Genomic DNA, 25,396 nt, shown 5'->3' on the forward strand with positions numbered 1-25,396 from the left:
GTTACCGCCCCACACCTATATACAATCTGTATTTGTATTGCATGTGAGGGCATAAGTTGAGTTTGCTTTTAATGCAGAAAAGATACAGACCCGACATTTTACAGGTAAGGAACTCCCTTCCCTGTTTATATTATCTCCGAAACATTTTAGAATGGTTATTTACTTTTGAGTTTTCAGAAACCCTTGATGATGGGCGATTTTTTTCATTGGTCTACTATGTTCAACTAATCAAAATAACACAACCGCTGGTGATTTTACTTTGTACTTCTATTAAACATTTAACTGTTACACATCATTTAAAAGGGTATCGATCAAGCTTTTGGAAAATATTTAGTTTATTTGAGCATGAACTGGGGTATTAGCGGTTACGAGTCGAAATCTGGAGACAACTGTATAAAGCTCTAAAAGCGTTTGGGACCGACCGAAAAGAAGATACATGATCAAAAACCAAACTTCACCATAGTAAATGCAATAATGACTAATGATATGATTGATAATGTCCGTAACCACTGCTTAAGGTATATGCGTTGTATAAAGCCGACATACAAGATTAAAATCACAGTTTAATGGTAGTTCACTAGCATCAAACGTCATTTGTCTAATATAAAATATCAATATATAATTTATATGATTAACCGTCGAGTAAATACAATCTATGTTAGCTTTAATGATTTATTCTACACAAACTTGTGTTCTCTTAATGATAGACAGGAAATTAGGTGGGCTAGAATTTATTGTATTCAGATCTGGTATCAAATATGAGTTGAAGTTCGTTCATTTGTATGATTAGTTGTTAATAAATACTGCATGCATCTACATTTAGAATTTAAATGTTTGTCTCAAGGGATTTTGTTCAGGCTTATATAAATTTGTTTATCACTTACTAACGATGTCGTGTGTAACAAACGGCATAATGTATTTAAAATGCATTACGGCCAGCTCCCCGAACATGCTAAGTGATTAAAAGAAGTTTAAATCTGAGATTAAGCGATTATACAGCATTCGGTAATGTCTGAACGCCTTATCCTTATCAATCGACCCCGTGTACCATTGACATCACCGAACAAGATCGTTGACTCGCCTTGTTAGTTACAGATAATGCATGGTATGTGGTAGGGCGTTTTTAGATAATGGTGATTCCTGTCATCGTTCTAACGGTTCTTTCATATCAGAGCATTGTATTAACAGAAAAATAGCATCTTTATTGTAAATCTTTGCTTCACGATGTAGAGGATTTACATGACGTGAATCCCAAAATAGCAACATAGCACACTATGCGATGACAAAACAGACAATAATTATCGTGTTACAAAAATATATACCATATTATAGCCTATTTGCCGAAGCCATTTTAAGCTACATGTAACATATGACACGATATTACAAGCAGTTATGACAGCTTTGACAAGATAGGAAAATGGGTGTTATACTTTTAGAGTGCATACATTTTGTCTTTTAACTGATTGATATTTGTAGAGGTATTTTAAAACAAGGTTTTAATGTTTAGCTCGAATTTGCCGCGGCGGTCTAATTTTGTTTAGCAAAGAATTATAAGGGTTGTTTCTCCATAGTTTAATTAATTACTAGGAAAAATGGTGGTTGTAAAACACACAATATACTGTATATTTAGCTTCTTGTTTCTTGGTGGTGGTGGTGGTGATGAGGCGGTTCCCTGCATTTGCCACTAAATATACCTTCGAAATTGGAATGAATGACTCGTATTAGTGGACTGTTCGGAGCATCAGTATATTGAGAAAGAATGCATGTCTATGAAAATCCAGTTCCGAGGGATATTAATGTATAACTAAATGAGTTTCTCCAAATGAATGAACTGGTGCTGCTTGCTAATATAATTAACACGTCTATAGATATTAACGTAACGTTAATATACTTAACAAATCTATAGGTAGTAAAGGTAACGTTAAGAAAATTAACAAGTTTATAATAGGCGTTAATATAAGCCCATATACATTAACATAACGTCTATGCTGAAGAGTACAGACGTTTTTAAAAAAAAAGGCTTGGTAATTTGAATCATGCCTCCGTGATTGTTTATCATGGTTACATTGTTGTTCGCAATGTTAAATATCTTATACAAATACGTCTACAATTATTGACATCGAGATAAGAAAAGTGAAAAAAAAATACCTACTATGATTTAAGAATGACACAAGAATGCTAATTGTACAATGTTAGAGAGAACAACATAGGATGCTCGTGTGTTTTGTAATTTCATGTTATTCAATTTAGAATATCACAGCCAACTACGTGTTTAGTTTTGACAGTTAAATATTTATGAGTTTTAGGTTTGTTTTTTTGTAATTTATTTCTTCATTTTCATTGGCGTGAAAACTACTGTTATCAGGATATACCTATGTATCCAGTGACGTATAGTGAAAATGGCTACACGACTGGAAATGGCTGTAAAACGTGAACAGTATATTCATTTATTTCATCCTGTTTGGTCCTCTGATAACAAAAACGCAGATGTGCCATTAGCGAACACATGAGCATTTTACAGATGGGTCTGAATCGTATATTTAATTACAAGTGGCCCTGGGTCGCTTTTCAATTCGTATTCCCAACAAAGATGAATATATCGAATTTTTCAGAAAATTTGGCCATGGCGACATTTTACGCCACAGCCAAAGCTACAGCTACACTATAGTCTGGTAAATATAATAAATGACCTAGAACAAATTGCAACAGAATTTTTCTTGACGGAATCTGGTAGAGGGGTCCATGAAGGTCTCCTAAACAAAAATCGGCCAAAATAAAAAAGATAGGTTTTCGAATAATTAGCATAAATCCAATATGGCTGCCATTGGCACCGTAAAACTCCAATATCTCGGGAATGGTTGAGTTTGGGGGTGTAAATGTATTACGGGTAGACAGGAAAGTGGTACAGATGACGTCCCTGTAACGTCATACAGCCAACAATTAGCATAAATCCAATATGGCCGCCATTGAAACTTAAAACTTATGATGGAAGGCTAGAACTATCACTGTGACGCGTTCTGTGTGATCTTTGCATTCTTTACATTGTAAATAGGTAAAACTCTTTAGCATTGTATTGTTCCAAGAAATACTTCTAAATGCTACATGGTCTTTCTACGGACTTTGAAGCATGTCTTCCTACGAATGACCAACACTGCCTAGTCTCAGCCTCTAGTCCCGATGTGGCTAGTGAGAACACCCACTCCAAGATCTCCATTTGGTGACGAAACAGTGTCTGAATAAATTGGAAGCAGGAGTCTTTTAATGTGTTAATGCGCTGGTACGTCTTGACATCATCACCAAGAGGAAGCGATGACATGTATATAGATATTCAAGAAATACATAAAATGTTTGACAAGATAATACGATGTCACGGGGACGTAATTTGGCAACGTTTTTCTAATTCTTTGGTAGCAATACCCGTAATACATTTACACCCTCCAAACTCGTTCATTCTGGTAGCCATATTGGATTTTTGCAATGTATCGTAACGCCATCTTTTCTAATAACCGCTTAACCTTATGTCCACCAGAGAAAAGCGTAGCTTATCTGAAAGACGAACCCAATCATCTTCCCTTAGCAAGGAGAAGTACGTCTCAATTGACATTGGGCGATTGGCGGGGAGGGGGAACAATGAGTAAATCGCCCCTTTCCTTCAAATATTTGACGATTTACCACAATTGGGGTTGAACAAGGTTATAGAATACTATACCAACCAAACCACATCCTTTTAAGGAACGCAATACAGAAAAACGTGAAAGTTTTTCTTGTAAAATCTTGATGAAACGATATGCATCCTCAAGTGTGAAAAACCTGTTCGTTTAATACCTACTCCAGAGCATAAAATTTAATATGTCAAATACAGGAAACAGTAAAGAAACGGAACATCTGTCATTATTTTAAAATATCACAATTTCTTACGTGTTTGTTAATTAGTTGATGTGCTAATGGGGCAGGCACTAAGGATGTGAAAATGATTGATTTCTAGATAGATTCTCTCATATCGGCCGCACCGGGACTGAACTCTCGGCTACAATGTCCCAGGTTCGAATCTTGGCGTGGGCTGGGCAGTTACGGGATTATTAAAGCACGGCCTCTACTTGTCGGGAGGGGGAGCGGGCTTCTGCATCTTCGGTTAAGTTTTCGCAGTCGGTCGGATGGTAAAATAAACATTGGGTGCACGTAAAAGAAACCTTACACTTCTACACTACGCTTCTCGGTTGCTGGAGGCAGTCGTCGTTTCGTATATTATATTGTGCCTTTGGGGTGCTTCTCGATTGCTTGAGGCAGCCATCGTTTCGTATATTATATTGTGCCCTTGGGGTGCTGGAATGATTTTGCGAGAAAGACGCCACTGTGTGGGAAATTTGTCTCAGAATGATCCAAGGACTGTGTTGGCAAGACAATAAACCCTATTTCATTCCATTATATTATATCGAGGGCTTGCTTTTTCATTATCGCGTTTATTTACTGTTTGTCCCTACAAAAACATTATGCAGGTGCCAATACTTTTACCTAATGAAATATTATTAATGATTGCTTACTTAATGTATTTTAGAACGATATATAATGTATTAACACTCAAACGATACTTAGTTTATCCAAATCTAATTAGCAAATTTAAAATAACTGTGTTGAAATTAAACGATATACTTAATTGTGTGCATTTCTATGACGTATATAAGAGCATTTTAGTCTTAATGCTTCTCACCTGCTCTTAATTGACATAAGTTCATCATAGATGCCAAAGAAAATAAAGAAAAAGAGTAGATAACGTAAGGCTGTACGAGCCATTTTTATTAAAATTCTTGTTATTTATGAGTTAGCAATAAACACATATTCCGAATTAGAAATTAATTACAGCGCTCAAACCAATAGGTTCTTTCCATCTCTTTTGGTTTATTGGCTCTGAGTGTATTAGAAATCAATAGCTGGAAATTATGAGGTACCTTTACAACCGCGTTCTGAATTTATACAAGTTTATTTGAATAAACAGAAAATATCATATAAGAGCAGTGCTGAAGATATGAAATAACCTTCTTGTAACCTTCCTGATAAAATATATCTTTTCCAATAGGCTTGTCAATCAAATATATTCCTGAAATGACTAAAATTGAGGGTTTGTGATTAATAACTGTATCGACGTCAAAAATAATCTCGAAACACTCCCATTGTGCCGTATCCCCAAAACCTGCTGGTCATAAATTGAATAATTCTCCTATTGTAGAAGTTATTTACTGGTCTATGTGTGGTACCCGATGTTGCACCTTGCAGACCTTGTTAGCAGATGGGGAACAAATGACGTCAATATTTCAAATAAACGTAAGTCTTTAGATTCTGAATGTGTCATGAGCAATAGTCTGTATGTCACTCCAACTGCTGAGAAGGCCAGAAAGAATACTTGTATGCTAACGGTCAGTAGGCCAAAAATAAATAGAGACGGTCGGTCGGGTTGTCTACTATTTTTCCCCGTGGGGTTTGTGGGGTCAGATTAGAAAGAACTAACTGAACTAATGAATCCATGTTTAATAACCTACATGTACAGCTAAGTATGCTTATGTTTTCAACAAATAACCATGCACTCGAAATGTTAACACGTAACTAACCTGTCAATGTTAAAGTAGGTAAGTCCGTAACTCAATATCTTCCAAAATCTTCGACATTGAAAACATGATTTTTTTTTTTGCAATTTAAATCAGCATTGGTGTTGTGGTCTTACCTGGAAAAGATGGGCTTTTGATATCCAATATTTAAGACAAAATAAACATTTTACCATTGGTACACGAATCGTGTACCATAATGCGTCTCAGCGCCATTATTTTGTAACACGGTGATATCATGTTCTTATTTGGAGAGCATGCGCAATAAATAATATCGGTGTTGACTGGAATAACCAGACGCTAGAAACTGACTTGCGGTTGAGACTTCTGACGTATTTCGCCGAACATAACTGATGACATTTCACAGTAAAACGGACACGATTGAATGTAAAACAGTTTATATAAATTCATATTACATTATTATATGTGTTGCGACCCATTTGTGCCAATTCTAGGTCCAAAATATTGGCGATTTAGCTCCTTTAAACAGCCTGGGAATGGATTCTGCTATCTTCTCCCAAGTTGATTCGGTTTCTGAAATTCAAACGAAAGCTAGATGTTGTGGTCGGTGTTGTGTACGAGCCCGAGTATGCTAATTCGTTTCACTTTTCATCACTGCTGTATTAGATTCAATTGTTCTATTCATATTATTAAACAACTAACTCGCTCTAAAATGTACACTTATATCAACGACGGGGGTATTATTCTATAGAACATTGGTCTTAACAAGCATTTTAGCTTGCACTTAAAATTAACTGGCGCAGTTGATAACCTAGACGGGAAATCAACGTGAATTGGTGATAATCTTCTCAAGATTCGAAACCACAGTCTCCAAATTCAAACACAATCGATTTCTGCCATTATTCTACTTAACGATTCAGATGTAGAAAAAGACCCGAGTCTTTGGGTTGTTAACCATATAAACTAATTTAAAAATTAATTTCTAGAGTAAATCAAATAAATAGCAGGGGATTCCGTTAACACTAGAACATAGTAGGTTATAGCCAAATCGTTTAGCTTTTCGATAGATCTCGCATTCTCAATATACCGCTCAAGTTAATGATTTCTCGATGGAAAAGCAGGGATGAAACTGTCACGGAATGCATCATTATCAGAACCTTGTCTTATTTCCCAAGTCAATTTCAAGATGATTGCATCTTGGCATAAATGTCTTCCGCTCTCTGTCAATCACTTTCATTTGCAATATATTGGAAATGGCGACTTGGACGGCAAAGGGGTCAAGATTTTGGTCCCGGGAGAATTCTACTTCTTGCCAATGTTTAAGCATGCCAAAATTGCGACAACTAACTTCAGTCATAATCTCTCTGTTTCATTATAGGTGGGAAAAAGAACAATTATATTAAAATGTTTTGTAAAAAAATAATCTTAGTCTGCCTGTTTTCAAGAAGAAACAAATGCATATGCTAACCAACTGGATTTTTTTCTGTATCTAATTGACAACTACAGTTAAGTCTCGTCTTCATTTCATCCAATTTATATAGAGAAAGGGGCAAGACAGTTTGCACAAGACTGCAAAATAGTGGGTTATTCAATGGCAGATAATGGGGTATATAGTTCTGTCGTGTCGTAATAAAGTTTGTCTCGTATCAAATTTAAATCGTTGAAAAAGGGAAAACTAATAATTATTGTTTATATCAAAGAATATAATTATTCTAAATATACTTCAAACATAATAGTCCGGTAAATACCCAGTCAGAAAGAATGTAATCGTCAGGTTTTGCACGTTCTAATCTTAAAGCTGAGGAGAAGAACGCAAATCAATAGACAAATAAACATTTTTAAATTGTATATTAAACCAATAGTACCAAACATTTTGAGGTGAGCAAATTTGTGCTGTAGGGGGGGGGGGGGCTCTATTGGTCTACTACGTCGAAAAAGATCGGTTTCCAGTGCACTGCTGGGAATGAATTTGGTCTTTGAGTCTACTTGAAAGCAAAAAATCCAGAGCAGTCATTTAGTATGTTTAGAAAAAAAAGATATTTCTTTAATAGTTTTTGCTTCTTACATCATCTTGATTCCAGTAAATTTCTCTTTTTGTCATTTAATGTGAATGTTCGCAGACCTCCAATAATTACATGTCTATATACAACTATAAATGTGACTCTTTAATTAACAATCATATATCAGATATCACTAAATCATATCAGATTCACATAAAACTCCAAGGCAACGGGAAAAAAACCGCAAATTACTGCCTGAAACTGTTAAAATAGACGCATTTGGATTGGCAGAGAAGTTTTTCACACTTTGCTGTTTTGTCATTCCTTCCTTGTGCGTTAGTGTGAAGATTTCTAATTTTGTTATTTTTATCACGTCTGCAAAAAGCATACATTGCCTGTGGGTGGAATTGTGTGATTTATTATATAGATAATATAATCATCCTGATAAACCTCCAATGCAATGTGTTAATTTCTTAATTTGGGTATACACTCTTCTTCTTCCTGGTCAAATAATTGTATTGTATTGTATTGTATCTAGTATTGCATTGCATTCCAGCCTATTTTAACCAGTTTTAAAATTACGTTCACGAACTAAGACCAACGATGCATGCTATAATCTAAAACATTTGGTATAAAACATTTTCCTTATTTGGTGAATCCATCAAAACATACATCATTCTGACAATGATGTATTGCCGCTTGCATTGATTCAAAGATTTAGCATCAACAAGCAACAGACGAATAACTAGCTTTAACACAGATTCCTGGCACATAGCACAAATTTGCAGGATCATTCACGTAAAATAACTTACATAATATGTCCCAGAGAATTGACCAGTGTCAGATTCAGGTGAAGTATTGCATCAGACGTAAATCCGTTACTTTAGGATATTGTTCTTTCTCTCAGCATGTCTTGCATAATCAACAGATGTGTTTCATGCCCTGTCAGATACACTCATAGTGTTATTATAGACTCGCCGTTTATAAAATAATGGCTCTGCTTGAAGACTTATATTTACTTCTATATACCAGTATTTACCTAACGATGTTCCGCTCGATTAGACTGACTTCAAAAGGCGAAGTGTTACATCGGTGCTTTCTTGAATTTTGAATATAAAGATCACAATTTTAAAGGAATCTGTTTATTTTGTGTAAGAATAAATTATTATTCCTTGTTTATATTGAACATTTAAACAATGCCGTATTGTTTATTTTGAAAATAGTTTATCTTGCTGTCATGGTTACCGTTACTCAAAATGTTATGAACATTATTCTAAGTAAAATGTTCCCCTGTCTTTTCTGCTCTTATTTAACCTCCTCTGTAGAAACAATAATAACATGGAAAAGATTAACCCTTTTTTTCTAAATAAAAAGAAAACAATGGATTTCTTGTATTTAAGACCATAGTTTATTTACGATCTTCTAAATTCACATCCCCGAGCAGAAACTGATTAGTATACTCATAAACAGTTCAAATAAAAATGTATTCTTAAAAGTATAGCATACAGAAGGAAAAGTGTTTGCTTGGGGGTACAATATTATTCAAATAGCTTCGAAGAAAATGTATATGGTTGCTCGTTATCTTTATATAATCTCCACGTCACTGCGTTCATGTTAGAAAATATATATTAGACATTGTTGAACAATAGTTATATGAGAGCTCACCTTGACAGTAAATATATATTTAAAGATGATAAGTATATACACACGTGTTGAAATATGGGGGCCAGGTTTGTCATTAAAGGCATAAATCTTAGTTTTTACACGTATGTTTATTGTTTTAATGCTTCAATAAGAACTATAATCAAGAAATACTATTACCAATTCAGCATAACTCGTCCATATCACGAACTGTAAAACGAATTGGGTGATTCAAGTTATGACTTCGTAAATTGTGTTAAATTGAATTTCTGTGGCAGTAAACCACCCAGAAGCATTTTAGCAAAAATGTAATTGTTTCCTGCGATAAATGTTGTTCGGGCTTTTTTTTCTTTGTAAATTGCCACATTGGTTGAGCTAATTGGAAATGTAGTTTTAAGGGTGACATAACTCGCGTTATATCATTTTACACAATGAGTCGAGTTTTTGTCATCTTTTTTGCACTATCTGTACATTTTTATATAATGTCTTTAGTATCTTATTGTAGCGGTTTATAACATATACCGTGATCGTATAAATTTAGACCAATGCCCGCCCTCTATGCTTGCTTGAATAAGTCGATCGTTTCTAAACTCGACATACCTGAGACTTCGGGGCATCGAAGTTTATATACTACATACAGAGATATATAGCTCAACTTATCTGCCAAAATCTAGTTCGCGCTACCATGCATAACATAATTCATAAGCTTTAAGTGTATCGCTCTCATCACAAAAACCTTTTGGCTATCAGTGTTGATAATATTGACTTGAGAAATGGAATTGTATTCGGATATATACGAGAGGTAAGTCAAATAAATAACCAAATATATTATGTCTATAGTGTAAAGTAAGTAATAGCTCGTTAACGGAACTAAGGTAAACGTGATTTTGGTCGGCTCGCGGCTAAAACATAACACGCGAAGTGCATTGGAAGACGGCTAGAAAAACACAGACCACGCCATGTGTTTAGTTCTTAGCATATAGCGTTACTTATATATAGCGGTTTACATATGTTTTTTCACATGGATGTCATAGGTTTATTAAAAGTTCAAAGTTGAAGGTTTCCTCAATGTTATTTTATGATTTTTATTGAACATTATTTTATGATTTTTATTGAACATTATTTTATGATTTTTATTGAACATTATTTTATTTTTATATTACTGTATATTCAATTATATTTATTTGATATGATTGAACTGTCAACGCTTATAATGATCGCCATCATTACACACGAATCAAATATATATATATATATATATATATATATATATATATATCCATTGTTAATTAACAAACCAACCGTGTGAATGATAGACTGATTAGCTGACTCAAATTGCATCATATCGTCCGTCCATAATGTCTAAGGTTACCGACTACCAGAAACACATAATTATGATGAACTGGATTGTTGTGATACAGATTATTATTACACAATCTTTCAACAATACCTTACAACTTGGGCTATATTGCCATTATATACATATAAGGTATTATTAATTTTAATGTAGTGTAATTTTGTATGACGTACATGTAGTGTTTCGGTTATTTAAAATCAAAGTATATACTGAATTTCGTCACCTATCATTTTTGTGGTTAACCAGGATGACGTCATTGGCATCCGGAACATTAAAATTTAAAAAGCTCAGATTCCATAAAGGCACTTCAATATTATCGCAAATCCTTCAGCCATTCAATTATGACACCTAGCGTTCTGATCATTTAAAACCTAGTATATTATATTCCAATAGTCTAGTACAACATAATACTTTCCGTAGTACGTGTATTGTATGAGTTGAAGGTAAATCACCTTGAAAGGAATTTCTCTAGTCTACTATACTATGGACTTTTTCCATATGGTTTTTATTTATGTCTAGGGACTGGGAAATGAGTTCCAGTTTTCCTTCACACATCTCGAGAAGATAAATGCATTCCATGTCGTCTAGCAGAGATATTTCATCGAAGTCTAGACTTTATTTGTCAGGTTATTTTCTTTTTAATCTGGACTCTGACAACTGTTTTTAATTAGTTCATGGAACATACAGGTATTGTTAATGATATTGACACGCAAATAAATAGTATTCGAATCTATCAGACTGTACTATAAATTACATCAATGGAGTATATCATTGCTATTTCAATGTTCGACGTAACTATCTTTCCTGGAATATTAAAAACAACCAAGTACTAAGTCTTGCTGGATATATTTTATTTCGTTATTCTGAAGCCCTTCCTCGCCATCATCAACAACGACTCTGTGTCTAAACTGAATCGATCTATACAGTGTACTGGGAATTTTGTCATGATCAATTGAATTTTGACATTAATATATGACATTAAATCGCCAAATTAAAAAAATAAAACATACCACGAAGAACAGTATATATTTGATTAATTCACATAAATATGGATATTGTTGTCGTGCACGCCTTGTAAGAGACAAGGGTTATCCATAACATATGAACGATGTATCCGTATGCATGTATGTTAATAATAATCATAAACTTATCGAAAAACATTTTGAGATAGAATATCGATTATAATGCTAGTTTGAGATTACACTTTCACATATTTTAAATATGATCTTGTTTCCAAATACGTCACTCGCCATATATCAAATTAATAATAATGGATGCCTCCAAATTATTTAATAACCACGTTGCCACTGATATTTCTATTCTTGTGCATCTTGTTACTGTGATATGTCTAATACAGTCTTAAGACCAACTAGAAATCAGCCATATTTCTTCAAGTTTGGGAATGTGACCTCAAAGATTTGTTGAAGAGAATCTTGTCATCAACCCCTCAAAGACAATAAATTGTCGCCCATTATTATCTATTCAGATGGTGTATTGTATGAGTGTCATATTACACTGCTCTATATTTAGAATGTAAAACTAAAGCTAGAAGGGTTTGGAATCAGATTCTATGAGATTTGAATAAGAGAATAAGAAAAACTAATCAAATTAAACATAGAAATAAACAAATTTAATAACAGTTTAATATAATAAAAAAAATTTGATTCAAATATTACATAATGTAATAATAAGCTTATTAATTAGATGTAATATCTACAGCAGCTTGTCTAAGCCAGGGTATAAAATATCTTACATTATTTTACTCATATTTGACATTGACCAATTTGATGTTAACCAATTAAATGATTTTGGAACTTTTTCCTGTGGAGATTAATATTCATAAAACAAGGGTTGTTGAGCACATTACAATTGTATAACTTTTGCCAATATTTATTTCTATAGAAAGGGTTCAATATCGAAATATTAATGGCCTATTGAGCCATCGTACAGTACTATTTACGAACTTATCAATGATCATTAAAAGAAAATTTCATCCAAAATTATCTATGTTGGTGCAAAAATATGAACATTTACTGATTATTTACATACAGGGAAAAGGTCACCCCAAAACAATCTACATGTACACGTATTTGTTATTTAAAGGAGCTAAATCGCTAATATTTAGGACCTAGAAATTGACACAAATGGTTCGCAACACAAATTGATAATGTAATATGAATGTACATAAACTGATTTAGTATTTATTGCGCATGCTCTCCAGATAGGAATATGACGTATGACGTAACCGTTTGAATGACTTGTGGAATATGCCTAGCCTCGTCCTTCGAGTACCTTGTTACAAATGGCACTGAAAGGCATTCGTGAACCAATGGTAAAATGTTTATTTTGTCTTACAATTTTTTGGAAGCCTATAACTATCATTCATAATTTCTACTTTTCGCCCCTTCAAAACACGAAAGTCGAAAAGTGACCTTGAAAGTAGAGACTACATCAACTTCCGAGGCGAAAAGGCGACAGTACGACAGCAAGCCAAAATCATAGGTCGCTAATATCGCCATCAATACTAGACTTTATCATACAGACTATTTTGTTGACGCGAATTGTATGTATCCTAATGTGACCTGGTAAATTGAGACTACAACAACTTCCGAGGCGAAAGTCGACAGTTCGACAGCAAGCCAAAATGATATGTCGCTTATAGCGCGTTGTGTTTATTTGCTAAATTCTACTTTTCGAGTTGCATAATGGCTTTGTATGCGTGTTGGCGCCTTTTTACTGAAATCAATAAAGACAAAAATATGATTTAAGACGAAAGTCGACAAGAGGGTACACAAGCCAAAGCGCAAGTCGAAAATAAGAAATTAGGAAAAAACGAGGGGAGCTATCATCGCAGTGTATTAGTTCTTAATTTCCTATTTTTGAGTTCATTTTGGCTGTATAGCATGCTGTCGCCTCACGTTTTGTCGTAATTTCTACTTTTCGACTTTCGTGTTTTGAAGAGACGAAAAGTAGAGATTATGAACGTTAGTTATATGCTTCTATACAATTTGGATATCATAAGCATAGGCCTATCTTTTCTCGGTAAAATCACAACATCAACGTTCATTTAAATTGACAAATGATTCGTGTTTTCAATGCCGGAAGACTGCGGATGATATTTAAGTTTTTTTCAAAACCGGATACAAATCGTTAAAGGGACCACAGCCTTCGGTCCGATTATCACGAAATTCGAACCCAGGGTGTAACAGTGATATATTTAAACGGTTTTTAAAATCCGGTATAAACTGTAATTTTTTGTACAACCAAGGTCCATAATGAGTGCGAATATGGAAAGAAGCCAAAATCCGTGGAATATAGACATATATTTTAAGTTTGATAAAAATCGGATTAAAAAAAATTGTGACCTCTACAGTGTCCACAACCTTGGTATTACATACTTTTACACTATTTGCGAACGAGGAGCGAGCAGTTGCAATCCGATTTTCATGAAATTCGAACTCAACCATCATAAGGGTGGAATGGTGATATGTTAGAATAGCTTTTAATACTGGATAAAATGCCAATATCGAAAGGAACCGCGTGTCCACAAATAAATTGTGGACTGACAGGGGCGACTCAATACACGTCCACTTAAAAATGTGGGCGTACAAAAATAGCTCAGCATGATAAAACTTGGTTTTTGGAAGACTAAACAACTGATTTCCCAGAAATGATATCAAAGACTTTATATAAAATGAGATTTTTATTTTAGAAATTAAAATGTTGTCATTTGATACTCCCACTGGCCGGTTCATAGTTGTCAACGCTTATGTAATTTATATTAGGGCAATGCTACTCAAGGCGGACATGTTGTTTAGATCAGCATACCAAGCAATTAAAATCAGTGAACCGGACCAAACCCAAACATCCAAAATTTAGCACTTTTTCCTAGATGGTCCTAGCACTGAATAGCTAAAAAGGCCAGTGGAAAGGCTAAGTTTGGGGAATATGTTCACCCAATCTGGTGTATTCTCGCAGTCGAATGACCCCATGAAGTTCGACATAACGACATTTAACTGTAGTAATTCGTTAGACAATATGAAAGTTAGCTACACCTAAACATCACAAGAAAACAACATTTGAAATATTTTATAGAATATCATATAATATTATTTGACTGCCTCAAAATGGCAACAAAGCCGCACAACTGGATTACCCATCATAGATCATAGACCAAACGAAAAAAATAAATATATTTCATTTATAGACTAGGTGGAGTGTGAATGTCAGTTTTGATAGATATGTATATGATGTAAGAAATGGTAGGTGTATCTCAAATAGCGAGATACAAATCTTAATATAATATTAACACTATATTGTAATTATAATAGATATACATGGGTATATAGTGATCGTATTACTGAAACATGAAAAAACCCGTATATAATATGTATCTAACTCGCCATTACTGAGGGGTTATAGTCTTATATGACAACCTCCGTTATCACAAATAAACTTACTCTTTTTAGGAGGCCCATCTAAAATATATACTACACTGGTTTAGATTAGATATAATACATTTCCGGATTAACGTAAACTGTTCGTTTTGTTTTCTGTGGCATATAAAAATTATTAAAAGACTAAGCCAGCTATTACTAGTATTCCCTCGGTGCACCATAAGCCTATCTTTGCTTCTTATTTTTGTTATAAATTGTGAGGTATCTATAATCAGTTTCTGGAAAATTTATATTGATATAAAACTTAAAGGGTCAATCTCGATTATATTTTGGAGAATAAAACTGCTTAATTTTGTGTTAAAAGCCCTTAAAATCCTCTACCTTAGGACCAAGCAACTAACTCAATATACGTGATACGTTTACAAACAACTTAAACCCACCAGTCTTCATTTGGAAATGGAGACCGGTGTCCCAAACTGTATTATACGGTGTCTGGATAAAACCAGATTTTTATTTTATAAAAATAACGTGTAGGTGAAATTTACCTTTCGTTATGAAGTATAGCACGTGGGTCATGCACTGTATAGTCCTCTAAACGAACGGCAATAGACCCGAAATCTTAAAAGGGTTACGTGTCCGGATTAAGCGGTTTTGACGTTCACGTCCAAACGACTCAATATTTTTAGCTGAAATTTTGAGACAAGGTAAATACACCATTCCTCTCATTCCTCTATATTTTGGCGCTTGAATTTCATACGTACACCGACTTCTATTTCTAAGACTCTATTACAATCGGGATGGTCTCTTTAAGTAAAGTTATGGGATATTCACTGATAAAAAAACAGCATCTTTTCAGCCAATGGTCGACCAGATTATTAAATGTCTTCTTATAGCCACAAAAGTTCTTACGAAGAAATCGTGCTGCTAGTTATCTGAGTAATATACGTCATCCCGTTTCAGTAACGTGATCATGATGGTTTCAATTGTTAAAATTGCAGCTTTTTAGTTTCGTGATATCGTTATTATGTTGGATGTTTTTTTCTATTAATCGTGTCTTAGTTTTTAGTTATTGGGCATTGGTGTTTTTTTTTTTTATTATTATTTAAAGGTTTTCGGACATGTTTGTACATGTTTATTTTGGTTGGTTGTTTGGTTTGTGGGGCTTAACTTCCGCTTAATACAAGGGCATATATTTGAATTTACAATGTAGTATACCATTGGACCGACTGACGTGTATGATACTATAATTAAATATTCAAATACTAAATGTACCTTTTTATTGGTAGTGAATGAATGAATGAATGAAAAAGGCTTTCTGTTGGTCAAGCAAAACTGGTGTTATTGTATTTTTAAAGGGACAATAACACTCTTGCTGGCTTGACAGCTCCAGAAAATAAAAATAGCCTTATTCTAAGTATTAGATGTGTTAGTGTCCTACCTGTTGTGTAAATTATCCATTAAATCCTATTTTACTTGTCCAAAGGGTTCAAAAATATTTTTAAATCCAAGTCACATTTGAAAAGCTTTACGTCAGGCTTTTAAAATCATTTATTTGAATTTTTCCAATTTTTTAAATTAGGTGTGTTACGATGAAATTTGTATCATCAATTAATTGGAATATTGTAAAATAGTACAATTTGTTGACCAGAATAAAGATTGGGACATATTATTCAGCCACAACAAGAGTGGTATTGGGTCTTTAATGGCCGATGATGATAATATGATAATTGAAGTCCTGATGAAATATTAAAATTATGTTCAAAGCCACATTAGCACGTGGAAAGGGAGTGTGAAATTTATTTTGTATGTCTTGTCAAAGTATACAAGCATTATGCATATCGTTAAAACAAACTATCGACATGATTTCTATTGGTCTCCAGCTATGATCTGTCACGTTCACTCAGTGGGGTACGATCTCTTTTTAGAATCTCGTCTTTATAGTATCTCTGTGATCTTTCCTACCCGCGGACAAACCAAACAAACATAGAGATCGGATAATAATAAATCTTTCTATAATATCCAATGGTCGATCATTTTATGTAGTTCTGATTAGTGATTGGCTATTTGATCTCAGGCGTTTACGAACAGTTTTTTCCCCAATTACAGCTTATTGAAGACTATACTTTAGTAGTAGTACAGTTCCAGTTTACAAAGCCAATACTGTCAAAATTACGCTTTCTCTTTCGTGTTTAAATCAGGGTTAATTCAGAAAATAGCATGTTATGGCATGGCATATTTACTTGCAAAATTAAATTTTCAATGTTTATTTACAAACAATTTGTGCATAACAGAATTGCTGAAATTGGTCAAAATTACGAAGAATTTAAGTAATGAATATGAATAAATTCTTGGACAAATGTTTTGAAATGTCGATATAAGACGCATTAAGCCGTGTTTAGCCTTTTTACGCTACCAGCCGCCGCAAAACGCCGGAGAACGCAACGTCGAATCTGCCGTTTGCGGCGGTCAAAGACGTACGTTGGCATCAACCAAAAAGTATGAACACAAAACGACGCCAGCGTGTATTTGACCTAGAAACCGGGTGGATATTAGCGACGAATATGCCCTTTACCTTCTACAGTCTTAGACATTGGTGCTAATTAATGACCAAGTTTAACAGATCAAGCCTACCAGGTCGTACACGAGGCCCATATTTGCAAGACGTAGACGTCAGGGTGATTTCTATCACCCTGTTCGTGAGCTTGTTCTGTCAGATAGCGAATACTTCGGCAAGTATACGTCACTAACCCTTCTGCAGGAAGTTTTAGAACTTGTGTAGGGCCTCCTCGATTAGAACATGTCCTAACGCATAGTATTCCCATCGGCCCGAAGGAACGGCTCATGATGACGATACGGTACCTTGATTCTGTACATTCACAAATATCTATATCGTTTTCGTACCGTGTTAGTCCATCAACCGTCTGCAAGATTGTCTCTGAGACATGTCGGGCAATTTGGGAATCCATGGGTCCGGTTTTTGTCCCGTTCTTGCTCAAGGCTATAAAGTAAGGACCAGTAATCCGGATTAGTGTACTGATTGGCCCCACGACAACGTTTCTGATTGGCTGGAAATACTGAAATACTTGGGAAGGTCAGCGTTGTCGCTGAACATTGACGTCGGTTTGAAAGCATCAGAAGTATAACCCGGCTTTAGACTTCATAATATAGAATACAGCTCGGGAGTCAATAATTGGTAACGGTACGGGGGATGTTGGTTGATCGGTAAAATAACCACAGTTGGTCCACCGATTTTTGTCTGTCATAGGACCCTGGATGGAAGAGGGCATTAACCCCCAGTCAGCATCAGCTACACGGATATACATACTTAACTGTTGGGCATATGAAAGCCAGGTTAGGACATATCGAACCTGAAAGCAGGGTGTTGTGAAAAGGGTACCTACCATATTTACCATACTGATCGTGGCTGTATCTGGCCTAATACTAGGACTTCGTCAATAAATGTATTTCATTTAAAAAGAAACATAATGTACCAAACTTGTCTCTCCAAATTGTTTTATAGGTTAGAAAGAATGGGCACCAATATATTTGTTCAATGTCAATCTTCTTTGAACATTAAAATCGATGTAATGATGAAATGTGACGGATGTCCGCCTACATCCTCCATTAGTCATTTCATTTCATTTGTTCTATTATCAATTAGACCTTATTGGATGTTAAATTCCATAAGAATCTCTGAAAAGCTGTTCCGATGGTTCTCTTATTTGGAATACTGGTATCCCAACTCTATTGTAATTATCATTGCAATGTCTAAATGTAATAAAGACAAGTGTTACGTCAGAAACACCTGACGCCCCAGAGGTCGATCAATAATTACTTTTTGAACAAGTGGGTGTTATTTGTTGTCATACAAAGTTCAAGGTCAACCAGATATTGAACATTAAGGTTAACAGTGCTATTATCTGCCAAAACCGATTAACGATAGATACATACAGAAATCATTTGAAAGACGTTTTCTGTTTTGTCGTCTCGGCTTCCTCAATATACAATCTATTTAAGCGTAACCCATCAAGAAATTGATAACATGGGTAATGAACTTCCCTTTATCATTTATTAACGTAGCGGGTTATTAATTGATATATTGGAACAGCTTCTGGTGAATATCACATCTTGTAATGATAATAATGCGTTTAATAGCGTGGAAACTCCAACTTTGACTTGTGGGTGTGGATGCTGTCATTGAGCCAAGTAGCGTGGTTTCGATCCCAAGCGTGTACGTGACACGGAATAGAGTTCGCCTGCCTCTCCTCGTGTGTTTTCGCCGGGTCCTCCCACTGCTAATCGAATTATTTAAATCTCGAAATGACCTAGTTTGTCCCAGGTGGACGTTAAACCCCATTGCTCTCTCCCTCTCTCTCTCTCTCTCTCTCTCTCTCTTCAACAATGGATTACTTCGCGGTAGTGCGGTTAAATCTCTCGTATAAAAAGATGCACATATATTAGTAAGCAAACTAAGTTGATTATTCACCCAAACTATGTACACCTGGATGACTGACAAAGAAGGTTTGCCTAGTCGTTTGGGTTGGGAACTAATTCTACTAACTAGCAACCATAGAAATAACATAATATTGTAAAAATAATGTGCTAGTCTCAAAATGACCGAAGTATTATGTTGACGAGAAATTAAAACCCATTCCATCCAAACAGTACAATCTCACAAAGGCGTTATAACTTCGGAGACCTTTGCCGTGATTTGACTATATCGCGGGGGTAACATTGCATTGCATAATGCATACACAATTTGAGACAGATCTGGCCATCCATTACTAAAATATTGATGCTTGGTGGACGCTGATGAACAATGATTTGATTAAGTTACGTCAGTTCTCAGGTTTTCGATAATAAAATGAGTCTAGGGTTATTGTAAATATGATATTAATTACATTTATTTCCTCGTAAGTTCGAGTGCTTCTTTATATGTGTAAAGATATTTCATAGATACACGAAACACAAACTTTCCTCTTTCCTTCTACTCCATTTGCTTTTTGAGGCTTCGTAAGGGAAATAAACAAAAGGACGTCTGCATAATAGGTTACAAGCCTGAGGAAATAAAATGACACACTTAAGCTGTTAATTTCCTTTTCTGGCATACTGTCTATCTTCAACTTTGTCAAAATCTAAATTAAAGTGGAAATTATTGTAGATTCCATTAAGGAAGTTACGTGAACTATGGACAACCTTTGAAATAAATTCAATAAACCAATTAAAATATAAAAAATAAATAATTGCAATCTATATTATGTTATCTTATTTCCAAGTAAAAAAATACAAATGCAAAAGTTTAGGACTTCTGTTACCACTTTTAAAAAATATATTTTCCTCTTTTTTTCGACGTATGAAAAGCTTTCATGTTGCGTGGGCTAAACGTCTCGAAATTGTCGCTATTTAAAGTTACAAAACGGTTGTATTCAGTTTCTGTCACATTAATGTAATAACATAGTGACGCCTGGTTGCCTTAAATAAACCACGGTCACCTTAAAGATGTCATTGTTGATTTTTTTTTTCGGAGCCCTAGTCATCAACATCGGTTTTACACTTACGGCGTGTAAATGTTAATCATACTGACAGTGACAGTAATTCTATCGTCACTATATGCCGACGCCATTCATTTTGGAAAATTTATAACCTTCATTACACCTCTGTACACTTCATTTTTTTTTTACTTATCTCGAGGCGTATATCACTGAAAAGAATCTATTTTAATTCAATATTCCAGTTGACTAGAGCACACAGTAATTGATGACGTACATAACATAATTTGTGTCTCTCTTTTTTGTAGTTTGCCGGCAAATGGCATCCTTGTTTAATTAAATTTACAGAAAACTCATTTGTAAATGAACTACAAAGTCCAATTTGAAATCGAAAGAAGCAGTCAGAAAAAGAAAGAGCTTGAACTTTGTCAGGTTTCTTCAAATCATGTTTATTTTGAACAGTTTCTTAAATTATTGATAACGTCATTTATTAAATATTGGTATATAGCATAGGTCAATTCGCCACGGCACATGGCCCGGCTGCACCTAATAGTAAAATTATTTCCGTATGAAATTAATTCGCACAACATTTTCAATAGGTGCAAGGCGTCGTTCACATTGGGATGTCATTCCATCTAATGTAATTCGGGAAAAGGTAGGATCTTGATCCGAAGGTTCGGATAATAAGTCGGTGTAAATGCAACGATTTTTTAACCGTCGTTCAACAGTGCGCTGTTTCTAACGAGACATCACCAACACAATATCATATGACTTCTTGCAGGGTCGTCAGGTGTACAAATCCGCTTCCCCTTCTCACACGAATTTTAATCCGTTGCTTCGGTTAATATAAGTGTGAACGCTGCTCTAATTTTTCTGAACAGTTTGGGTCAGTCTCCGCAGATCGCTATTAACGCTATGTTTGTTGTGCCCTGCTCGTTATTTGCAAAAATGTTGTCCCTTCAACACATCTCAAATGAGAGAAAAAAAACAACGTTATAGGGGTCTTTATTACTGATTTATCAGTGGGAGATAACCCCAAACTTATGTTAATTCAACATCGTTGATGAACATAAAGTGCACGTATTCTCAAATGCAGGATAAATTGTTAAATGATGAACAAAAATTGTTCTCAAATTCCTTCAAAATTGAAGAAATATAACTGGTCACAGATTCAGATTCAGCTAAAGAAATAGAATTGTTTTCGAATTTGAGAAGTTGAAGAAACAAAATGTTTTAAAATTCAGACGAAAATGATAAAATAAAATTGTTCTCAAATTCAGAAGACGATCGGAAGAGATACGAAGGCAGATATCATTGCTATAGGCGATTATCTGTCATTGTATGCTACATAGTTCATGACGCTGTGTTACAGTTGACAGCAGAATTTCTCTTGCTTCCATTTATCTCTATCGATTCCGACATATTCTTGAGCCTTTTATAGGTCAGATTAGAGTTCTTACGACAAGCACAGATATTCCGTTGACGCAAATATTATAATATATAGGCCACTCCATGTTAAGATGTAATTTCTCGACAGGAAAACGGAGGATTTATCAATCACCGAAGAAGAATACAGTGTTTGGTAGTTACAGATACTGCATGGTATAAACAATATAGGCATTATGTCTGCATATAAAATTGCAATAATCATGCACACAGCTTTAATCTTTTATTTGGCTTAAACTTTTGAAAATTAAGAATCCGTTGATTTCCAAAGAGTAGAATTTTACTAATTTGGGGGGGGGGGGGTCCTCTTGGGCATCATTACAACGTAACTCTCTAGGGTGTTTTTAAACAAGACCAACTATTTATAATTTGTATAAGCCCGCAATGGTTTTTTTAATATATACATATTTTCTTCTTTACTTATCATTATTATAGGCATCTAATTATGGGGTACTGTTATGATTACGGTCACTTATGTTGTTACTAAAATGAAGTAAGGTACCAAAGCGTGATACCGGGTAAAATTAATTAAGATCAACGGCCGGGTAAAATTATCAATGTTGATCATAAGAAATACATCAAAGTATCCACAGTTATGCGTTATCAAATGGCGTTGAAGAATACTAAGTGATCATGAAATCTCAATATTATTTATACTCTGCGTGTCATTCTATATTACAAAGAATTCGTATTTGATGTAGGCCTATGGATTTTGGTCGATCTCTGATAGGAAACCCTGGCTTAATAGTATAGTTAATATATAATTTATAGACTTATGAAAGCAGTCTAACTTTATGTTGTAATTGGCAACGTTGTGAAACATACATGTAACAGATGTATAGGCACTTTTTTTATAAGATTGGCGTCTGTCCATTCTGGCTTCTTCTCCTACATTAGATTTTTCATGGGGAAAATGGAAACTCTATATTATAGTGTTAAAAGATTCCCTTCATCATGTGGATGATTATGATCTCCGTGTCTCCGTATTTCATACCACCTACCTACATTTCTATAGAGTATGTTATGTTCAAACAAGATGAAGTAAAGAAACAACTCGGTCTGCACTAAAACCAGAGTGAAGAAAAGGAGGGAATACTAATTAGTGTTATCGCCATGTGTTTTGCTCTATAAATCTTAAGTAATAAATGTTAAGGAACTATTTTGGTAGCTCTCGTGGTCCTCTTTACTCTACTTCTCGAATTTCTGAACAGACGAAACCCCTGTGTACAGATAGCAGTGCGGTCTCTAAAGGCAAACGATACAATAATATACCCACTAAGAGTAGTTCAAATGAAAAGGGGAACTTTTGAACACGATTTGATCATTAATTTCGTTCGCCGTTCAAGCAAGTGATGTTCAAAGTATGCTTTAAACAATAAAGTTACTGGGTTTTGATTAATTGCTACTAGAAATCTATTGACTGATTAAGTCAAATGGTCAATAAAATGAATGGTCGACATAGTACTTATAAATAGTGTTCATTAATGGTGTATCAATAGTCTAGTTCTCTATCATTTCACACTTTGTACGTAGCGATTGCGATATCACTAGAACGGTAACGTATCTACTGCAGTGTCGCTACCTACCCAAATTCTACCTCGCAGGTAAGCGTAGAAACCGGGTGTGGTGTTTTAACGTTGTTTTTATACTTACGTCCAACAGTCTACAGCCGTATAATTTCAGTGATCGAGATTCAATATAATATAGTGTAGTGACACGTGTTTTTAATAGACATTCGGTTATACCCTTACACCTATATCAGTTGACCTGGTGTTAAACCACGAAAAGAACGTATGAGTCTCACACATATCTACAGGTGTAATCACTTAAAAATAACGGGAAATAAACATGCATATAAACCGCTCTTTAAGGGTGATTGCCACTCGAGGAGCTGTGAAGGATGTACGCCTTGAAAATTGCTTGCTTTTCGCTTTGATAAATTCAAATTAGAGATATTTAGTTTCTTGTACGATAATTGACCTATAATTTGAAATAGACCCAAAAAACTTATTTGATAGCTAGATGACATTTTAAGGATGTTTTTCTTCCGATAATATTATTTTAAACTTCTTGAAAATAATTATCTATAAATTATTTCGATTTCGTGTTTAACCTCCACATTATATTTTAAAAAACAACTTTGAGTATAGGCCATTAGGTGCTATCTACTTTTATAATATGATTCGAAAATACATAGTTCATATTATGAACTTTGATTTTGAATCTTCTGATGAAGACTCAGAATAAACTATAGTAATAACTAAACATGTCTATGATTTACTGTGGGTTTTTTTTATTTACCTTTCCAGATCTCTTGAACGAAAAAGTTAACGAGAAGACACTTTTCATATCAATTTGGACGCAAGTGGTTTCTGTCCACAAAAATACATTTTGCCCCCCCCCCCTCCACTCCACACAAAGGGAATGTTATATACACATATTTAGAGAGGTGCATCGGCATTAGAAAGTAATATTATACGAAGCTCTAAGAAAATCACCATTTATATCAACGTGAACCGATTTCCCGGTAATTTTACCCCCCCCCCCTACACTCTTCCACACACGCATATCTGCAGCCCCCACTCCACCTCCCCGCAAATCAAAACAGTTGTCCAGGGGCATCATATACACTTATTTATTATTTAGAGATGCACAGTCCTAGAAATTATGTTTTATTAACCATGGTCATCATTTATTTCAACATAATCACATTTTTCCCCAATTGTAGACATTGCCCCCCACCCCCATCTCGAAAACGCCCCCTCAGACGCCTGAGCACCACACAGATTCGGAATCTACGCAAAAAACTGACCTGGAAAAACTTGGTCTCATAAATTCACAGCTCGGGTGGCGATTTTTCCCCCTTCACTTTAGCCACCGTACTAATAATCATCTATTAAGGCTTAAAAGACGAAAGTCTAAAGTGGACTCTTGGCGGTAAGGTCGCTGCCTGAACGAACTATAATCATTACGCTTATAGCCTAATTATAACTTCATAGAAAACACACAGTAATAATCATCGGCCTATACATGTACAAATAGCCCTATCTGACGACACATTAGACAGCATATTTGTCAAAATGAAGAAACATTATTCCATTTCTAGCTTTGCAGAGACGTATAATAATAGACTATGAAGTACGTGATACAATTTTGGGGTTCACAGAACTGCACTGCGAAAGTCATAATTTGATATGTCATAAAGATTAGACTACGCGGATTCCATACTTGTGTGTGTGTGGGGAAGTAAATTTGTGCGATTCTCTATATTGATCAAATCATTTTAACAAGGTATGTCTGAGACATCCCAACTTTCCATTTTTCTCCCAAACAATGTAAGAATACCACCAGATAATGATCAAAACTAGGCTACATGTAAAACAGAGTGGGCTTGCTTTAATAAGCTGTGTAAATATTAATGTTTACTACAGCAGTCAGCAGTGAAGAACATAGCTGTACAGGCCCCGTTGAACCTATTCGAGAGTCCCATAAGTATATAATAAAAAGA

At 34.8% G+C, this 25,396-nt stretch overlaps 1 protein-coding gene and 1 long non-coding RNA gene across 8 annotated transcripts in view; one reads left to right on the plus strand and one right to left on the minus strand.

Annotated features, from left to right (window-relative positions):
• Positions 1–25,396, plus strand: part of LOC126810868 (CUGBP Elav-like family member 2) — a 150,105-nt gene that overhangs the window by 74,069 nt on the left and 50,640 nt on the right. Inside the window, exon 1 of one of the 7 annotated variants that reach the window (XM_050536185.2) lies at positions 9,851–10,001. The exons of the other annotated variants lie outside the window; for them this stretch is intronic. Within the exon in view, the coding sequence (XP_050392142.2) occupies positions 9,973–10,001 (29 nt within the window). The 5' untranslated portion in view covers positions 9,851–9,972. Of the gene's footprint in view, positions 1–9,850; positions 10,002–25,396 lie in introns of those variants that run through there. 7 annotated transcript variants of the gene reach the window in all.
• LOC130010934 (uncharacterized) lies at positions 4,793–8,608 on the minus strand. The gene is made up of 3 exons (XR_008786218.1): positions 8,371–8,608; positions 5,604–5,716; positions 4,793–5,104 (listed from the first exon to the last, which is right to left on the minus strand). It is a non-coding gene; the product is annotated as an uncharacterized LOC130010934 (long non-coding RNA).

The sequence above is a fragment of the Patella vulgata genome, chromosome 2, assembly GCF_932274485.2.
Source record: "Patella vulgata chromosome 2, xgPatVulg1.2, whole genome shotgun sequence".
In the NCBI taxonomy this organism is placed as follows: Eukaryota; Metazoa; Mollusca; class Gastropoda; family Patellidae; genus Patella; species Patella vulgata.